The sequence below is a fragment of the Falco rusticolus genome, chromosome 1 (genome assembly GCF_015220075.1).
Source record: "Falco rusticolus isolate bFalRus1 chromosome 1, bFalRus1.pri, whole genome shotgun sequence".
NCBI classification, from domain to species: Eukaryota; Metazoa; Chordata; class Aves; order Falconiformes; family Falconidae; genus Falco; species Falco rusticolus.
Window position 1 is genome coordinate 9609903 of NC_051187.1, and position 18649 is coordinate 9628551.

The 18649-nt window shown below is 49.2% G+C and overlaps 1 protein-coding gene across 1 annotated transcript in view; it reads left to right on the plus strand.

Moving 5' to 3' along the window:
- Nucleotides 1-3769, plus strand: part of LOC119157910 (dynein heavy chain 9, axonemal-like) — a 101651-nt gene extending 97882 nt beyond the window's left edge. Inside the window, 1 exon segment of the mRNA XM_037409303.1 lies at nt 2985-3769. Within this exon segment, the coding sequence (XP_037265200.1) occupies nt 2985-3212 (228 nt within the window). The 3' untranslated portion in view covers nt 3213-3769.
- The last annotated feature ends 14880 nt before the right edge of the window (nt 3770-18649 follow it).

The window sequence follows — 18649 nt, forward strand, 5'->3', positions numbered from 1 at the left end:
ACAGCAGGCAGCTATTAGATGAAATGAAGCCAAGCAGGTTATTTTGAGTCCAAATGATCTGTTGCTGTTGCACTGTTACAGTCAGTGGGACTCAGTGAGAGACAGTTTGACTGGTGCCACTATGAGATATTTTCTCTTAAGCCATGGGAGATTGCTGATTGATTCCTGGCTTTCTTGCTTCCAGCAATGGAGAGCCAAAACTGATGCCAAGTGTGGGCCCTGCTCCTTACCAAGGGCAGTGGACCGTGACAGGACAAGGGGAGAGGTGGGTTTTGCCCCACGAGGCTCTGCCAGGTGCAGACAGCACATCACCTTGTCCTTGGCTGAGACGCACAGCGTGCTGAGCAGGGGCTTAACACTGAGGGCACCGTGCCGCCTTTGAGCTGCACCAGCTGTGGGTTCTGTGTGCTTTTTAAAGCTAGTCCCGTGTGAAGCACCAGTCTTAAACCAGTGGAGAGGCTTTGAAGGGTGCATCTGTGTGGCAAGGAACAGTCGCGTTTGTTTGGCTTTCAAAAACTTTGGGAACAGTTGCACAGCACTTGTTTTCATCTGAGATGCTCCCAGCAGTGGATGCAGATGAAAACAACATCAGTGTGTCACCCAGCCCTGACACAGCCCAGTTCTGGTGCTACAGTCCCAAACCACAGCTTGCCACGTTCTTCTGCAGAGGCACCAGGTACCTCAGGTCTCATGCATCAGAGGTTGAAATTTTTCCCAGAGGGGTGAGCTGGGGCATCATGTGAAGCCTTTTCCTGCAGATGTCAGCTGTCAGTAATGCCCATGTATTTGTGAGCTCTGACAGCGAGAGTAGGATGTGGCTCAAGCTGAGGTCTCCAGTGATAAACTTACGATGCAGCCATGGAGGGGACACTTGCAAATTGTGCTGTGAACAGGCAGTCTCTTATTTATGGTTGTTCTGAAAAATTAATAACTTGGCAAAACCTTTTCCAGCTGCATCTCAACTCTTAAACTCCTCTGATAAAAATTCCTTTTTCGGTTGGCTCTACTGGACAGCACTTCGTTAGGTAGTCTTCACTGCGTGCTCCATGGATGCCTCTTTTGCTCATTCCCCACACCCAGCTGAAGCCACTCACCCCAGCAATTTTTGGACCACCTTGGAGTGATGTTCCCTGCTGCCTGCGCAGTTGGTTAGATCACCAGCTCCCCTTCTCTGCAGGCAGAGGCAACCCTACCTGAAAGACAGCCAAGCCATGCTGAAGGTCTTCAAGCCAACTGACCCTAGATCAGCTGTGGTGCGGGTGCGGCTGTGCTGCTAACACCCCAACACGCAGTGGGGTGGGAGGGGACATGGCCAGATGCTTGCGCCCATCTATGAGCATCCCTGGCTTGTGACAGCTTTTCTGTGTCTTTGGGCCCATCCATATGTGGCAGCACAATACATCTGCTCTTCAAATTGCCTGTTGAGAAGCCAGGACAAGCAGAAGTGAAGAATTCTTTAAGATCTGAGGCCTGAGCCTTGAGGCACAGAACAGTGGCGTTTTACCAGGTGTGCTGTGCCAGTAGTTAGGGAAAATCGCTTTCAGAGCACAATTAATTTCTGATGATGAGAACGATAAAAAATGCAAATGAAAATCAGCCCAGACATAACAAAATTATATGTTCCATAGAGATATCTCAGGAAGATTTCAACTCTTGTTAGCCCAGAAATAGGTAGCATATATCTTGGAAATTTGATTTGAATAATCGTCAGCAGTAAAAGATCTGATCAAAATTGAGCCTCAGAAATGAAAGATGTGGATTTAAAATAGCACATAATAATATTTGATAAATAGCATCTTTGCAAGGTATTATAAGAATTATGTAATGTTTGTTCAGCATGTTGGAAATATAAAATCCTAAATCAGACTTGGATTTATTATAGCTTAGTATAACAGATGGCATTAGTACAATTAAACCAAGGTGTGTTGCAAGAGGAATTATTTTTCTTCTCTGATTTGCAAAACCAAATAAACTACCAGAGAGGTTGAATCTCATCCCTCAACTCTGATCTAAGAGTATTTGAAATAATAATATGTGAAGCTAAGCTGCAGTGAGAGGCAGTTTCTTTAGCACTGAGAAGTTTTATTTCCATTTCTGTATTTGTTTCCATTTGGTCTCTCTAGCCTCCATTAAGAAATTTTACAGGTTTTCCTGGAAATTGATTGATGTGTAGGGGATTTTATTGCCAGAAAGAGAAAGGGAAGCTGCCAGAGAGACCCAGATTAGAGAACCAAGCCACTGATTTCATGCCCTGACAGCATACTATCCTTCTCCTGGGTCGGGCAGCCTGCTGAGTGAGAGCATTGCTTTGGAGAGGATCATATGGACTTGTTGTTTAATGATAATATTCCCTCAGGAACAGTCGTGGATCCCCTTTGCTGGGGGGAGCACCTGTGGGAGTGGAAACAAGGCTGTGGTGCCTTTTGGGGCCACACAAAGCACTGTGTGCGTTCATTGCCCACCCAAGTGTATCCCAGGTCATGCCCAAATTTTGGTGGTGTGGTGGGACACTTACTTGGTGCCTTTTAGAGTCTTCTTAAGCGAGCGTTGTTCTCCATCCTGAACCATGTTCAGGTGTCCACGACTGGTCCTAGCACAAGCAGTGCTCCCCACAAGGTGCTTCTGGTCTGGCGAAACCCTGAGTAAGAGCTAAATGAGGATGATGTGGTGGGACAGCCAGGAACATCGCTCCCCTGCAGAGTCCGGTCAGGTGTGTGAGGGTTTGAGCATCTGGGGAGGGCAGGCATCTGTACCCTTGGGATAAGCTACGCCTGAGGGAGGCTTCTGATAAAACAGGGCAGGTGTGTGATCCGGACCCTCCTTACCTCAAATAGACTCACCCACTCCCTTGGCCTCAGAAAAGGTGTTTGCACTTCCCCAGTAAGACCAGCTTGTATAAACATTAGAGAGGATCATGCGTATTGGGGTACACCTGATGGATATCTTGGAAATCCAGCTAAGACTTGGTCTTCTCTCCTTTGTAGGCTGGGATAATCACAGATGCCAGGCTCAAGGAACTAACGCCGGCCATGCCTGTCATTTTCATCAAAGCTATTCCTGCTGACAAACAAGATACCCGCAGTATGTACCCGTGTCCTGTATACAAAACACGCCAAAGAGGGCCAACTTATGTGTGGACTTTTAACCTTAAAACTAGAGAAAATCCTTCCAAGTGGGTGCTCGCTGGTGTGGCATTGCTGCTGCAGATCTAGGCTCACCAGCGGAGCACCTCATTTGCAAATCCCTGATGATGTTTTTCTCAGACAATTTCAAAAATAATATCCTGAGATTGAACCCAGGCTCCATCCCTCTGAGCACTGGGCACCCAGCCTGAAGAGAGCCTGCAAGGAGGTGAGAGAGGTGCAGGGGGGGCATGTGGTCCAGATTCTTGGCTGCTGTAAATCAATATCCTCTAATTCCTATACTGCTGCCCTGGAGCACTGGGAGGTCCCAACTCAGAGCCAGATCTTCCACACCCAGAGAGTGCTAAGCTCATGCTGAATGTAATGTTTATTTCTTTGGTGATCCAAAGTATTTTTAAAGTCAGTAGCTTTCTCCAAAATCCTTAGATAGTCCAGTGACCCGTGAGATTCTTCAGGCCTTGTTCCTTTCTATACATGAGTGTTTCTTTGTCATACGTGTGATGTCAAAAGTTGTTGTTGATCATTAGTTGTTGTTGATGTAAACTCTTTATTGATGGTATTCCCATAAATTTTAGAAACATTGAAAACAGTGTTAATATCCAATGTGCTTAATATGATCGGCAGTAAAAATGCACCACAAGGATTTAAAGAATAGTTCATAATGATAGAAATTTACTAATAAAAATAATTACTCCTGAATTAGTCTTTAAAAATTGCCTGCAGGCCTGTATTATATGTTTGCTCCTCGTATGGAGAGTACATGCAGGGTCACGTGGGACAAACGTGGACATCTGGATAGCTGCATTTGTAATTACGAATGGGGTGGGTAAGAACTGCTGGGTTTTTAGAGCAGAAAGCAGAGAGGGGGATGACTGGGGTGCACATTAGCTTAATAAGCCAGGCAGAGCATCGCTCTGAGCAGCAGAAGCGGAGCACTGGGGAGCTGGGAATCGTGAGAGGTTGGGTTGGCTGCCCAGGGAAGTGGGGCTGTGCCATGCGCTCTGTGCAGCCTGCAGCGCTTCGCCGCGCAGCGCAGGACCCAGCCTTGCGCTGGTATTTGCTGTTTCTCTTCCGCATCAAGCATGCAGCATCCTTCTGCCCCTCCCCATGCAAGCAGCCGTGGGGTTTTCACCTGTGGGGTTCAGTGCCATCTCTGCACTCCCTGCAGGTATCAGCCTGTGTGTCACAGGCAGGCGGCGTAGGATGGAAGGGGAAGATGGCAGATGTGCGCAGGATTTGGTCTCGGTGGAATTAGCACGGATGAGCACCTCCAAACTTTCCCACCCTAACCCAATGCCAGGTTACAATCTCAGGGCCAGACTCAGGTCTCCAGCAGGGATGGTGACCCTCCTTTGGGAACACTACAAACCCTGTTACTCAGATGAATCCCCAAAGTCAATGAGCACCTCGACAAACATCACCTCACTGTGAGAGGTCCCTGCTTGCCAGGGCTGAGGGGGAAGGGGAGGATCATCAGCCAGTTCTGTTTCCACTGCCTATATGGTGGCACTGGAACTTCCAGGATCCTGTTTCCAGGCAGCTGTGGGGTTCATAGGGTGGGAGTCCACAGCCTGGAGAGACCTGCAGCTCTGCGTGAGTCACCTCAAACTGCCCTGATACTTAGTGAGGGACTTGGTCCTCCTGCCTTGTCCTGCACTAGTTGTCAAAGAGGGGTCAGGTCTGGCTCTCATTCCATAGAATCAGAGAATCATTTCAGTTGGAAAAGACCTTTGGGATCATCAAGTCCCACCGTTAATTCAGCATTGCCAAGTCCATCACTAAACAATGTCCCTAAGCGCCACATCTACCTGTTTTTTAAACACCTCCAGAGCAACAGCCTGGGCTATTCCCTTGCCAGCTGAAGAAGAATGGGATGTTGACAACAAAATGGATCCAATTGTTTTATTATATATATATCTTCCTGCATAATTCACCAGTTCGGCAGGCAGGGTAGTGGGGAGATATTTATAGATACTAGAAATGTCATCAGGGTGTTCATTCTTCATCCTTTGAAAATCATCACAGGAAAGAGTTGGCTGCAAAATGCTACAAGAGGATGGTGAATAATTTGCTGCTTTAGGGGGAGAAAACTGACAGGCGTGAGATTTTCCAGCCATATCTGACTAAACCAGGCAATTAAATACAGCTGGCCAGGCTATTCTTTAGGGGTGCTGCATTAGTCAGAGATGAACATTTTCTGTTTGTGAGCTTTTGGAGATAGCTGCCCACTTGGCACTTCCAGTGCTCTCTTTCCTTCCCACTCTTTGCCCTTGTTTGAGTGGAAGGGACTGAGTGGTGAAGAGCCCCATCCCCATCCCCAGCACAGCCTGATGCTGAGGCTCTGGGGCTGGCAGAGCTGCAGCATTTGAATGACATCCAAGGCAGAACTGAGGTTGATGTGGAAGAGGGCAGGCAGGGCTGGCAGCAGGGCAATAGGGCAGTAGGACAGTTCAAGGCAGTTTGGCAGCAGGGACCCATGTGGTTGCTCATTTTTAAGGAAAGCTGGAAACCCTGGAAAGTGACTTTTCCATCACTGGAACAAGACTCCTGAGACAAGTCTGTAGGACCAGCCCTGAGGCTGCTTTCCTGCCCTACAGACCCCTCAGCCCTAACCCCTCTCCTTCATCCCAGCTTTGCCACTCACCTCCCCAGCCATGCTGCAACCCCAACCCTTCCTCCTCTGCAAAACCCAACACTGGCAGTGAACTGAGTAAACACAAAGATTTAAAAAAGCAGGTAAGTGTTTCTGGGCCAAAGAAATGCCTCTTGCAAGCAGAGTTTTGCTCCTGAAGGCAGAGGAGCCCTGTGGTCACCAGCTCCTCGGTGTTCAAACACCACCCTCCAACCAGGGAATTGCTGCGTGGAGGACCTGAGATTTAGCTGGAAACTGGGGAAAGTGAGATGTCAGGGTTCTTTATGCAAAAAGTAGCCACTTTTCTTTAGGTTGACTTTTCTTTTAGACCAAGGTGATCTCTCTCACATTTCACCATCCCCCACTGACCAGACTGTGTCTGCTGCTGCTTGTGTCCTCCCTGAGCACCCACCAAAAAAACAAGGGTGAGACCCTCCTAACCATCTCAGGAAAAAGGTCCTCCAGCACTTTGTCAAAGTGCTGAGTACCAGCAGGAGCCAATGCAGCTAGCCGCCCATGGTGGGGTTGAGGACCCAGGTGCTTCATCCTCCAAGTCATCTGCCACTGATTATGCTGGGGGGATGGCACCTTCTCCTGGGAAGAAGCCGTTCAGCCCCTCAAGGCAGGACCTGGTGATTTCAGAGAGTGGGGTGATCCACTTTTCTGGCTGAAGGAAGCTGTGTGTCTTTGTATGACTTGCAGCAGGTCGGAGCCTGGAGCACAGCTAAAGCCTGTGACAGGAGACATACGTGTGCGGCTGTACAGGGTGGGCATTTTCCAGCTGCAAAGGAGTTACTGCTAGAAACCGTATGTGTTTGGGCAAATCACATATCAGTTTTTTGCCAAGGAAAAATAAGATAAAAAATGTGTCCTTTTTGTTTGCATTGTCCCAGCTTTGCCCCTTTTACATCAGCAGGAAGCTCTGAATGCAAAATCAGCCCAGACTATCATCCCCTGAGTGCTGGGCTTGCTCACCAGCTGAGCTTTCAGCACAACCTCCGTGTGCCCTGACTTTAGGCCCTGGAAAGGTAAGTGTCACCATTTGAGTTAGTGTCTGGGCCTACTCTATAGCCAGCAGAAAGAAATGGGTTCAAGTCGTGAGTGATTTGTCTGACCCATCTTAGTGATTTCATGGTGAGGTCAGGATCTGCCCAAGCGCCCTGAGTCTTTTAGCCAACTGCACTTGAACCCCAGGAGTCACCAGGTCCGGCTGGGGTGGGGAGCTTTCTTACACTTAAGGTCAAGTCTGTGTGTCCTTCTCTTCTGCTCAGGAATTCAGCCAGATCCTGCATCCTGTGCTTTCACATGCAAGGCCAGGTCCGGGATGCCCAGAAGAGCCCAGACTAGTTCTCATCCTTTCTGTGCATCTCTGCAGCTGCTGACACTGCACAGCACCCTGTGGGGCTGCTTTGGGTCTGGCTCCTCAGGTCTGTGGTCAATTAGTTAACTCCAGACTGGTGATATTTCCAAAAGGATGAAAGCAAAAGGAGGAAAATTGTGCTATTGAACACTTTAGCATTAGGTAAAATTGAATGAACTCTCCCAGGACAGAGAAATGGCTTTTCCATAGCCTGGGAGTGTTGTACCTGCTGCAAATTATAATTGGCAGAAGAGCACACTTCAAACTAAAGTCTTCACAAATGCTTTGTAATTGTGTCCCATATTTGGGGGTTAACTAGCTCCATTCTTCTGCAACTGTTTCTCACAGAGCAAAGGAAAATGTAGACCAGACAGACAAAAGGAGAACCTGGTTGGTAGTCAGTAGATTGGTTCCACTGGGGCAAATTTATTGTAACTGCTATTGGGCACTGGCAATGCCCAGTGATGCAAATTCTGCAGGTATCACTGCTCAATTATTTACAGAACAAAACTAGCTGTAATGCATTAGCTAGATGCATTCATTTTATAAAGTGGCATTAATACATTTAATTAGCAATGGCTTATTTAATTCATGTCCGTTATTATGCATTGGTTTTTAAATGACTGTAATTGCCCCAACAAATCTACAAATATATTTACCTTGTTAATGGTTGTGAACCTCATTTAAAAAGCTTTTAGACTGTAGATGATGTTACAGAGTTATAAGCAGTCCTTCTAATTTGAATACTAGTGTGTCTGTTAGTGCAGAAGGATTTTTGTTTGAGGCTATAAATACATTGTCTAAAGGTCTCAAAACTCACTTACTTGTGTGCAAACTTTAAAGTTCACTTTTAGGACACTCTTAACGCATGCATTTTGATTAGTGGTAAAAGCCAGGAGGCAAACCCCAAGCCTGCATTCAGTATCTTGGTTCAATGTTTCCAGGAGTACGGCAGGAGCTGGGATGGGGGGAGCTGTCAGTGGTGACAGCCCCAGTGACCGCAACACCCCCAGTTTCTGGGAAGGGCTATTGCAGGTACTGTAGTCTTGCTGCTGAGAATGCTGTCTTGGAAAAGTCAGAATATTTGTAGTATTGTGTGAGGTCTGATGAAAACCACACCAAAGAAAAGTGCCTCATGTCTGTGATGAAAGTTTTGTTCAGGTCAGCCCCCCAGCCCTGAGATCCTGGCGTTTCAGGTATTCACGTGAGAATCTGTCTTGAGACTTCGCATTGGGTTGGAGTAAGGATTTGATTGCTGATCTCCAGGTGCCTGGGGCTCACCACCAGGCTGTTAGGCAGTCAGGAGAGCAAAATGCACGTGGGGATGTCTCTCAGGTGAGAACAACCCAAGCAACTGACCCCAGGTGCAAACTCTTCAGCATGGCACTGCTCCATCTGGCATAACAGCATTGGCAAAGCTCTTGCTCCCATTTCTCATAGAAAAGTTGGAAAGGTCTTGGGATAATCCAAATACAGAATGGGAATAAAATCCAGGATCTTCCTGACTCACTGCTCAGGGCTGCAGAAACTGCAGGAATTTCTTTTTAGCCCAGAGAACTGGTCTTGGAGAAGTACTGGGGAGGGCTGGGGCTGCAGGGTCTCAGAGCAACTAACACTGAAGCATCCTCCTTCCCTTCCAGCACAAGACACAGGCAAGGGCAATGGGTCAAAACATTAGAGTTTAAAACACCAGCTGCCCTGGAAAGAACCAAACCCACTGTTACTGATTCCATGCTCTTTTTTCCCACTCAATGGTCCTAAGTTTACATGGATTTTGCACCTACCATTGTTGGCATCCAGAACACACCCCCATGGTCAAATCTGGACCTTAGCAAACGTGCATTAAACCCCTGGCCAATCAGTTTACTATGGACAAGAGATGCACATTGCTTTTTGTGGGCTGCGGTTCTCCTCTGCCTCCCCCAGCACCGAATGTCAGTGTACCTAACTCCAGCTGCCTGCGTAACTCAGCCTTGCTGGTGTCAGAAAGCAGTGGATGATGCTTTGCCAGACAGGGCACTTGGACTTACCACAGAGAGCTGGACAAGCAGTGGGATGTTATGGACTATGTGAGGCTCCCAGGATTTCTGCTGAAGACAAACCCGAGCCCTATGATGCATCATTCACTCGGCTTAACAGAGATTTTACCGCAGGATTATGCTTGAGAGTCATCAAAACACCTGGTCCATGTGGGACTGTGTAAATGGGGAAATTATTATAAGAGATAGGCAGGGTTCAAAGGGCCTTAGAAAATTACACCGCAAATGTGTAATTGTTGAAGTGAAATAAGAGTTTTGCTGGCTGCAGCCTGGCAGATCCGTTGGCTAGATGTGTCTATTTGGTTTCTCAGAATAGAGACTCTGAGCAAAACGATCTTTGGAAATCCTGCCCTGCTTCCCATCTGCCGTCACCGGGTGCTTTTTATGGAACTGGAATGTTAGGATATTGCCTATGCTTTGACTGTGTGCTGTCTACTTAATGAGTGTCTCAATTAATTACGATGATGTTATTATTGGGAAGAAGCAGCAGATAGGAGGAAAATGATTAGATAATGAGAAATAGATTGCTATCTGAGGTGTCCTGCTGAACACAGAGTGGTTTACCTCTCTTCAGAAAGTAATTCAATAACAGGTGGAGGCGATGGATGTCCTTGAGTGATGGGAGGTCTGCTCAGACTGCGGCTGAGAGAAGGTGCTGGTGGTAAACACGTGGAGATGCCTTCACCCAAGGAAGCTGGTACAAGATGAGGTAATCAGTCTTCTAATTGGGGTATTAACCTGGGAAGCTGGGTGACTTGAGCAGAATGTACACAGGAACTGTCCCTCCTTGTGCAGACCCAAATGTTCCCAGTCTCACACCAGCCTCCTGGGCAGGAGTCCCCATCTGTGCCACATCTGAGTGTCACATCCCACGGTGCCTCGCCAGCTGTGCCACCAGCCCCTCCAGGGAGGCAGCGTGGGCAGGGCAGCATATGAGAAGGTGGAGTGGGACATGATGCATCCCGACAGGCCCCTTCTTGCCTGCCCAGTCCACCTCCAAGGGCAGACCCAGCTACAGGCAGCACCTGGTCTAGGCTTGTGTTCAAGGAGCCTGGGTGGATGGCAAACCTCTTGCCAATCTCAAACAAAAAGACAGCGTGATGAAAGACTGTCAGAACTGGGTCTTCTGAGCCTTGAGATCCCATATGCACTGGCAAGTGCAGTGGAAGACAATGGTCCGTGGGGGAACGCTGGTCTGTGGGGGAATGAAGGGTCATAAGGGAATGATGGGGCTTTGAGTAACGAGGGGCCATGGGGGAATGGTGGGCTTTTCCCCTCCTAGGGCTGTGGGAGGACCGGTCATCTGCATCCTGCCCTGCTGGGATGGGGATGGTGCATTCTTGCTCCAGGCAGAGGAGGAGATCACGCTGCCATGGAGAATGTCACACCTGCTGTTACAACCCGGGAGGAGGGAGTGCTTAATATTGTTATGACCACTTTGCGTGCCTCAGTTTCACCAGTGTGCCTTTTTGCACCTGGGAGGTGAGCGTGTTAACAGCCCCTTTGGCAGGGTCAGCGTGGAGGCAGGTGAGCCTGCAGAGCTGTGTGCTTTGGGATGGATCAGGCCCTGCGGAGCTGAGCGCGGCTGTGGCGCTGCTTCACTGCCAGCACGGGCGTGAGGCTTAAAGGCAGCAGAGGTGCAAGCTGAGAAAATGTCAGTGTGGACACAGACCCAGGGGCTCGGGGCTGCCTGGGTGTGTATCACCGATGAGGATGCTGCTTGCTGCACTGCAGGTCCCCGCTGTCCCCGGGGACAGGAGCAGACTGGCTGCCAGCGGTTCGGGTTGCTGCTTACACTAATCCCCCCAAAGCAGCTGAGGTTTGGACTGGCAGAAGCAGGGGAGGGGGGGAGTTTTCCCCAAAACCCTTTCTCAGCTGGTGATTAACCCTCCTGGGCTCAAGGGTGCAGGGGAGACCTGCCCCAGCTGTGTCTCACTCCCTGCAGGTCCCAGGTGCCCATGGAGCCCAGGGCTGCCCTGGGACAGTGGCTTGGGAGCTGCCTGGGGGCAGGATGGTGGAGGTGTGCTTTCAGGCAAGGAGTGGCTCATGCACCTTAAAATAATGGCTGGATCTGCTGACGGAGAGCTGATAATTTTCTTGTGAGGCTTGGGCAGGCTGGCTCTCTGCAGCCAGCTCATACAGCTCTGTCACCACCACTCTGCTGGGAAACCAGGGACAGACCATGTCTGCTTCACAGCGCTACAAGCATCTCACCACCGCATCCCGAGCACCAGAGGAGAGAGGGAGCCCTGAGCGATGTCCCCACATGCAGGCACTAACAAAGATGTTGTGAGTCAGGGGTCGCACTAGATGCCCATGACCCCTGTCTCATCTGCAGTGTCCCATGTGTCAGGGTGCCCCTGAGCTGGGTTCTGAGCTGCAGTGCTGGGGGACGCACGGGCTGCAGTGGCAACACTAGCATGTCAAAAACTCCTTGTGTCCCGTCCCAGGCCACGCTGCGTGGCACCCATGCTGACCAGGCTCTGTGCATTAGAGCATCTTGCTCTTCCAGTCCTCCAGTGTGCCACCACCGTCCCACCGAGACCATCACCCAGCACCAGGTGGCTGAGCTGGCTGTGTGACACAGCTGTCCTCCCACCTATGTGTGTACCCATGATGGGGCTGGTGCTGCAAGTGGCATGGTGAGGTGCTAAAGGGGAAGATGCTCCCCATGCACAGCTGAGCACAGCTTTTGGAGATGTGGGAGACCCCTGAGGCTCAGGGTTCTGGTTTTGCCTGGCACATCTTGGGGGGGGAAACTGAGGGCATTCCCCCTGCACCTCCCTTTAACAACTCTGTGACATTACATGGGTTCCTGATAAGTGATGTGAGGCTGCTTTGAATCCATTAGAAGGTTTAGCTCATGCTTGGACCAGGCTGAGAGCTTGAGATCTGTCAGCTGTTCACCACAAAAGGAACTTATCCTTGGCAGATTTCCATTTGTTACCAAAATGGGGAGACTCCAGCACCCTTCCTGCCACTCAAGCCCCTCTGCTCTGCCCGGCGAGATCCTCCCATCCAGGGAGCATTTCTCACTGCTGCTTGCATAGAGCATGGGGAGAGGAGAGGTGCTGCCACAGCACATGCTGCCTGGGAGACCTGCTGGAGGCCACGAGCAGAAGGCTGAAAGCCTCCTGAGATCCAGGCCTCATTTCCCAGCACAATAGGCACCACTCTGGGCACGAGGGAACAAGGATGTGGATCTGATTACAGTGGAGAAAGATGTTAGCCCTGGAAATTAATTATCTGTTCTTCAAAAGGACTGAGTTCTCCAAATTAATGATAATTACGGATAGAAAATTGTAGAGGTGGAGGAAAAAATGAAAAAAACCTAGAAATTCTTGAAAGAAAGGTATTTGGAAGCAAAAAGACACAAGCAGAGAGGCAGTTCTGACTAAAAGCCTAAAAGGTGGATGGTGTTAGCAACTGCAAATAAAGCTAAATGCAGATCAACTGGAAAGGAGAAGGAATTCTTCACAAACCAGAACTGTGAGATGTGGGAAATTGCTCGGGGGAGCTGAAGACACTGGGAGAAAGCCTGTAGCAGGCAAAACTGTAGTCAGTCAGATTCCTTCCCAGTGGGTCAGGTCCCACATCTAAGAGAAGGGAAAACTTCTAGCAGACGTGCGGAAAGGGCAGTTGGGCAGATGAAGCCTGTTGTGGGCAGGTTGACTTCTGTAGCTTCCGCTTTGTGTGCCGTTTGTGGTGTGGGCTTGGTCTCCAGACTGCAGGCATGAACACCTCCAGGGGGATTTGTCCCTGGGCTTTACCTGAACTATGACATTGCATCTAATTTCTAGGATCAGGTGTGGAAGGGCATCCTGGCCCTGCGTCCAGGGATGATCAAGACAGACACAAACTATGTCCCTTTGCCTGTTCCTGTTTCTTCTGGAGGAAACCTACAAGGATCCACGACATGCTCTGCTTTGGATAGGTAAGCACCAGAGCCTTGTGCTTTAGATGCAGATTTTGCATGTTGGGAGACCCTTGCCTCTGTTTGCTAAAGTAGGGGAATGAATCCCACCACCTGTAGCTAGACAAGGGTGCTAATATCTACTGGGCTTGATGCACTTGGCTGACTTGCCCGTGGCTCTCCCAAAGCAGAATGGAGAACGTTCCTCACCCAGTGCTGTCCACACCTGAGCTGCCCTTGAATGCCGGGACATTTCCAAAGCCCCCGAAGTACGTGAACAGCATGAAAACGCCACCTGGGATGACCAAACTAGATGAGGTGCTTAGCAAGACAGCACAAATGAAAGGCCATATGGAGCCGCTCTAAAGCAGAATTAAATGACAGAGAGAGAATTATTGCCAGACTTTGAGACTTTATAGGATACGGGTCTTGTCAGATGAACAAATGATGCAATTACAGGTTGGGCTGACAAAGGTAACTGCATAGGCGTAATAGAGCTGTTCCACAGGAGGCATTTCATTTAATAATGCATAATTTGCTAATAAAATTTTAGTTCAGGACATGCAGAGTGAGGGGGTGGGGATGGCTACTTGGCTGATATTAGGAGGAAGGACTCCCCCAGGGATCATGGTCCTGGTGTGCTCTCACGGTAGGGTGATTTTCTTCGCTTCTGCTCCCCATCCCTGGAGATAGGTCATCACAGGACAATTTCCAGAGATGAAACCATCCCCATTTTGACTGTGTGCAATTCACTCAGTCCTCTGTCTCCCGTGCTTTAGCCCAAAGTGTGAATTGGCTTCTCAGGGAAGGTGCTTCCAAGGCTAATTAGAAGAACCAATCCTGGCTCCACTTGGGGATCACAGTGGAGCCAGCACCACGTCATGTTCAGCAAGCTGTTTGCTTGACCACAGGTCTTTGATCCTGCCCCTTCTTTGTACCAGCCAGGCTGGCTTTCTTATCTGTTGGCTTTTGGGAGTCATTTGTTCCCAGATTTTTTGGTTTAGGGACTTCTGGGCTGAGTCAATGACAGCACCTGGTGTCAGCCCAAGCCAGGTTGGTGGGATAGGAGAACCAGGGACCTGGGGTATGTGACAGAACTTCTGGAGCAAAGTGTCAGGCTCATTGCACAGATGATAGTGTGTGGGAAAAGGAACAAGAGGCATCTCAGCAGATTAATGAGACATTTGATTGCCATCTGGGTTATACTCAACTTCAGGTGACCTCTGTATATGGGAGCAGTGCCAGTAGGCAGAAGAATAGAATAATTGGTATGAGTTAATGCAGATAACAATAAAAAAAGCTCTATTAACATTGAAAAGGGATGGGAGTGAAGAAGTGCTTTGTTAGGGGCCATCTCTTCCCCCTCAGTCTCCATGTACACACAGTGGATTGCCTGGTTTAAGGTTAGATCTGTGTCTAAGGAATAGGCTGGGACTGCTGTGAAGTGAGACACATCAAAAGAACTTCCTCCCCACCCTGGCCACCACTTGTAACCCACCTATTGCTCCATCATTCATCCCTGGGCTTATGATGAGCTGACCACAATATGACAATTAGTGATGGCTCCTCCAAACGTTCCTTGTGGCCCCATCCTCAGATCTGTGTTAAACCCTTCTAGCACTCGGTTGTGTTATACACAAAATATACATCGCAATTATTCATAATTATTTTAATAATATATGATTTCTAAGACATCATGGCAGCCAAAAGGGTTGTACTGGGAAATCAAGATGCATCCAGTTCTCCCCTCACAGAAGAGAACAGCCTGAGGCAGTTCATTGCCCATATCCATCTTCAAACAGGCCAGCAAGCAAATGCTTTTGGTCTTCCTGGAAAATTGTTTGATTGGTTAAATGTAACAGAACAACACGGACTTCAGGGCAATGGATCACCGAGACACTAAGAAAAGGGCAGCCCACAGAGATATCTTCCAAACACCCATTTGTTCGGAAAAGAAGCAAGGTGTGTGTTGGCTGGCAGATCCAGATGGAAGGTCCCGTTCCCCAAGAGAGTCTGGGGGAGGCAGAGTGTCCCAGAAGCAGGTGAAGACCATGTGTACAGCCCTAAAGGGGATTTTGGTGCTTTGCCAGGTCATTGCTGCACAAACACTTGGTTACCCAGTTCTTTTAGATTCCACAGAAGATTATCTCATATTTTAACCTCTCCTTGCAAAGAACAGTGAGGAGAACGTGCCTGTGTGTGAATGGGCTCTTGGAGCAGTTAGCTAGAATTGAAGCACAAACATCTCTCTCTGCAGAGCCCATCAGGAAACTGAGGATGCTCTGGCAATGCTGCGGGGGCCAGTTGCTGTTGCAGGCTGTAGCTAGGGCTGTTTCAGAGAGCAGTGTGACAGGTGAAACCACACCAGACCAAGGACTTGCCTTATCCACAAGGGATATCTTGAAATAATTAAGAGAGGGGGAGCTCAGTAGTTCTGTAGGTGCTTGTTCCTGTATCGTCCTTCCTGGTAAAGATCTGCATCCTTTTTCTATTCTGAATTCCTATTCTGAATTTCTGTTCTGAATGCCTGGCTTCAGCTCCCAGGCACTGGTCCTATTATTGTCTTTCCCAGTTTATCGAAGAGCCTTTCGGAACTTAGTGGTTTTCCACATTAAGTTACTTACATGTTGGGAGCACATTGCCTTTCAAGCATCTCCTTAATTAGCCGAACAGATCGAGCTTTTAAATCCTTCACTTCAAAGTGTCCTCTCCTACCCTCAAATCATTATTATGGCTCTTTTTTGCACTTGTTTGCTTTTTGTCATGCCTCTAGTCTGTGCTGCTGGCCTCAGTCATCCCCAGGAGTTAGTCACCTCCCTGCCCTGGTCCCTTTCCTCTGTTGGTACATCTAAGAACAGTGTTAGCTTTCTTGCTGCTGAGTCACATTGAGATGCTGTGCTACTCTGACCCATCAATCCAGGTCAGTATTGGTGCTTTTGGGATCAGCTTTGGTCACAGCTGCATCAGCTGCAAAGCCACGCCAGACCTGTCCACAATAACACCAGGGAGTATAACTAAAAAAAAAAAAACAAACAAAAGGGAAAAATTTGTATGATGTAAATTGGATCTTGGCTGCGCTCATCAGCTTTAAAAACAGCTGCTCTGGGTGCGCTCCGGTCTGCTGTTGCCCTCTGTTTCGCAGAGCACAGCATCTGACAGCTCACCCGAGGCCGTGGCTGCCATTCTTGGTGGAGCTGAGCGAGGGGCAGAGCACTCACCATCGCCAGGCTGCCCTGAAGTGTCCTGGTTTCTGTAGGAAATGATGCCAGCCTCCCCCCAGCCTTTGCCTCAGTCCGCCCCCGCAATGCCCAGTCACCACCTCCTCACAGTGCATGAACATGGAAGGGTCTTCTCACGGCAAACCAAACGTGTCTGGTGTGCAGCAGTGGCAGGAGTTAGGAGGAAAGGACAAGGGACAGCATGTGCGACCTTTCCTGGGCTTTTTTTTCCAGCTGCATTGACTGGATGCTCCCTGACCTGGGATCTGCATCTGACTCTGCATGGAGAGCAGAGCAGGAGGGGTGCAGGCTGGAGGAAAGAAAGCAGGTGTGTTCCCATAGCTCTGTCCTACCTCGGTTATCACAGTGCCCTTCGATACTCACAGCTGATCCTGCAGCGCTTCTGCCCTGCTGCTGTCATGCAGGCTTGGTGCACATGGGGATGAACATGCCACTAACTCCTATTTTTCCAAAACGGGTCAGCAAGTCTTTTAGTGGGTTTTCTGGGCAGCAATCAGGGAAGACCAAGTGCTCTGTCGATATATTTAGAGAAAGTAAAGGAAATGTATCTAGAATTTTTTTCAGTTTTCTGTACAGGCAGGACTGGTGATGTGCTGTGAACACATCTCCCTCAAAGAACTCCTCCAAATGCACCCTCATGGATGCTGGAGCTCCCATGATCACAGACCTGGAGACTTTTTTTCTTTCCTTTGGGAGAAAAGCTCAGCTCCCTGTGTACCCTCCTGAGGTGTGAGTTACTAGTTGGCTGCAGTGTTGTTGAAGAGCCTGGCAGGACAGGGCTGCTGTACTCTGCGTGCCCTTGAGGTGGTACGACATCTCCCAGGGAATTCTCAGCACTGTGTCCCACCTCCCTGTGCACATGAACATGGAGGAGGTCGTGTTCTGCAACCTGCTAGGGATGTCCCTCCAGGGCTTTCCATGTGGGATGATGAACTTCCTTCTCTAAAGGACATCACAGCAGCTGGGCTTTGGATTAATCCTGGAAATTTGGTTCACAACTTCAGACAAATCAACCAGGACAAAAAAACAGGCTCTGTCCACTTCAGTTGCAGAGTACCTCAGCTATGCCTGATGCAGCTGTGCCCAGATGTGCCTGGGGTTAGAAACATGTCCTGCCTGTGTTGGCACAAGTTAATTAACAGCCTGAGCTTCCACAGAGTGATGTGACCATACGCACAACCATCACAACTACCCATGGATCCCCTGCGTCTCCATGCTGAAATCCTTTATCGTTTGGTTTAGGGCTACTCTGTTCAACACAGCCCTGCTGAGGGCAATCCCTACTCTGGGATCCAGTTACCTGGACCACACACATGGCTGAGGGGAAGATGGAGCCCCCATGTCCTAGAGAGCATGGCAGGCTGTTCAGGCTGGGGGGACACACTTGGAAGTGGTGGCTACGTGTTGTGGCTCTGTAGTGGTGGTTAATTACAAGCCGAGAAGGTGGCTGCTGGCTTCTGAGACAATGAGAAATTGTCCCGTGTTACACAGAAAGCCTTTGAATTCCAAAGCACCAGAGCCCAGACACTGACTAATAGGCTCTGCAACAGGTGCTAATTTGAATTTACCTTGGGAAAAAGATGTGATCTGGAAGGCAGATTAATCACAAAATCCAACATTTGACTAAATCCGTTTCTTGAGCTCCTTGATCTATCCAATTACTTGCTACCAGGCTACCTAGGAAAAATACCTTCTAACCATAACAAGGGTGGGTTAAAATAATGAATTAGCACCCCCAGTGCTCACAGCTGGGCCCTTAAGGGAGGCAGCAGGTCCAACATAGCCTGGCATGCCTGGAGGATGGGTGATTGCTGCTCCAGCGGTGCCTTCTCCCAGCCAGCACGTGGCAGGCTCCAGGAAACACCCAGATCTCCACAATCCTGGAACGGTGCTTAAGTGTGAGTGTTTCCCATGCAATGAGTGAATATGAGCAGACTGTCATATTCTGAGTGAATTTGTTCCTGGCAAAGTCACGGAAGCGCTCAGGAGCAGGGATGTGGATGAAGGTTACTCACAGCTTGGGTTGTCCCAGTGGGAAGGCAAAACGAGCCTGTTACTGGTCTGGAGCCAGCACAAAGCTGTGCCTTATGGTGAGAGGGGCATCTCTGGGCACACACACTTTTCTGGTGACTAATGGTGGTGCTGAGTGAGCTGAGGCCCTGCAGTGAGCTCTTTGGGGAGAGATCCAGGCCATATATGACCAGCACCCTGCAGGGCTCCTGAACAAGCTGTCCAGCCAGCGAGCAATCTGGCTCTGCAGCCAAATCTACAGCCAGCGCCCCTCTGCCAGCAAACATCTGGAGCTCTTGGCCCCCTTCCTCTG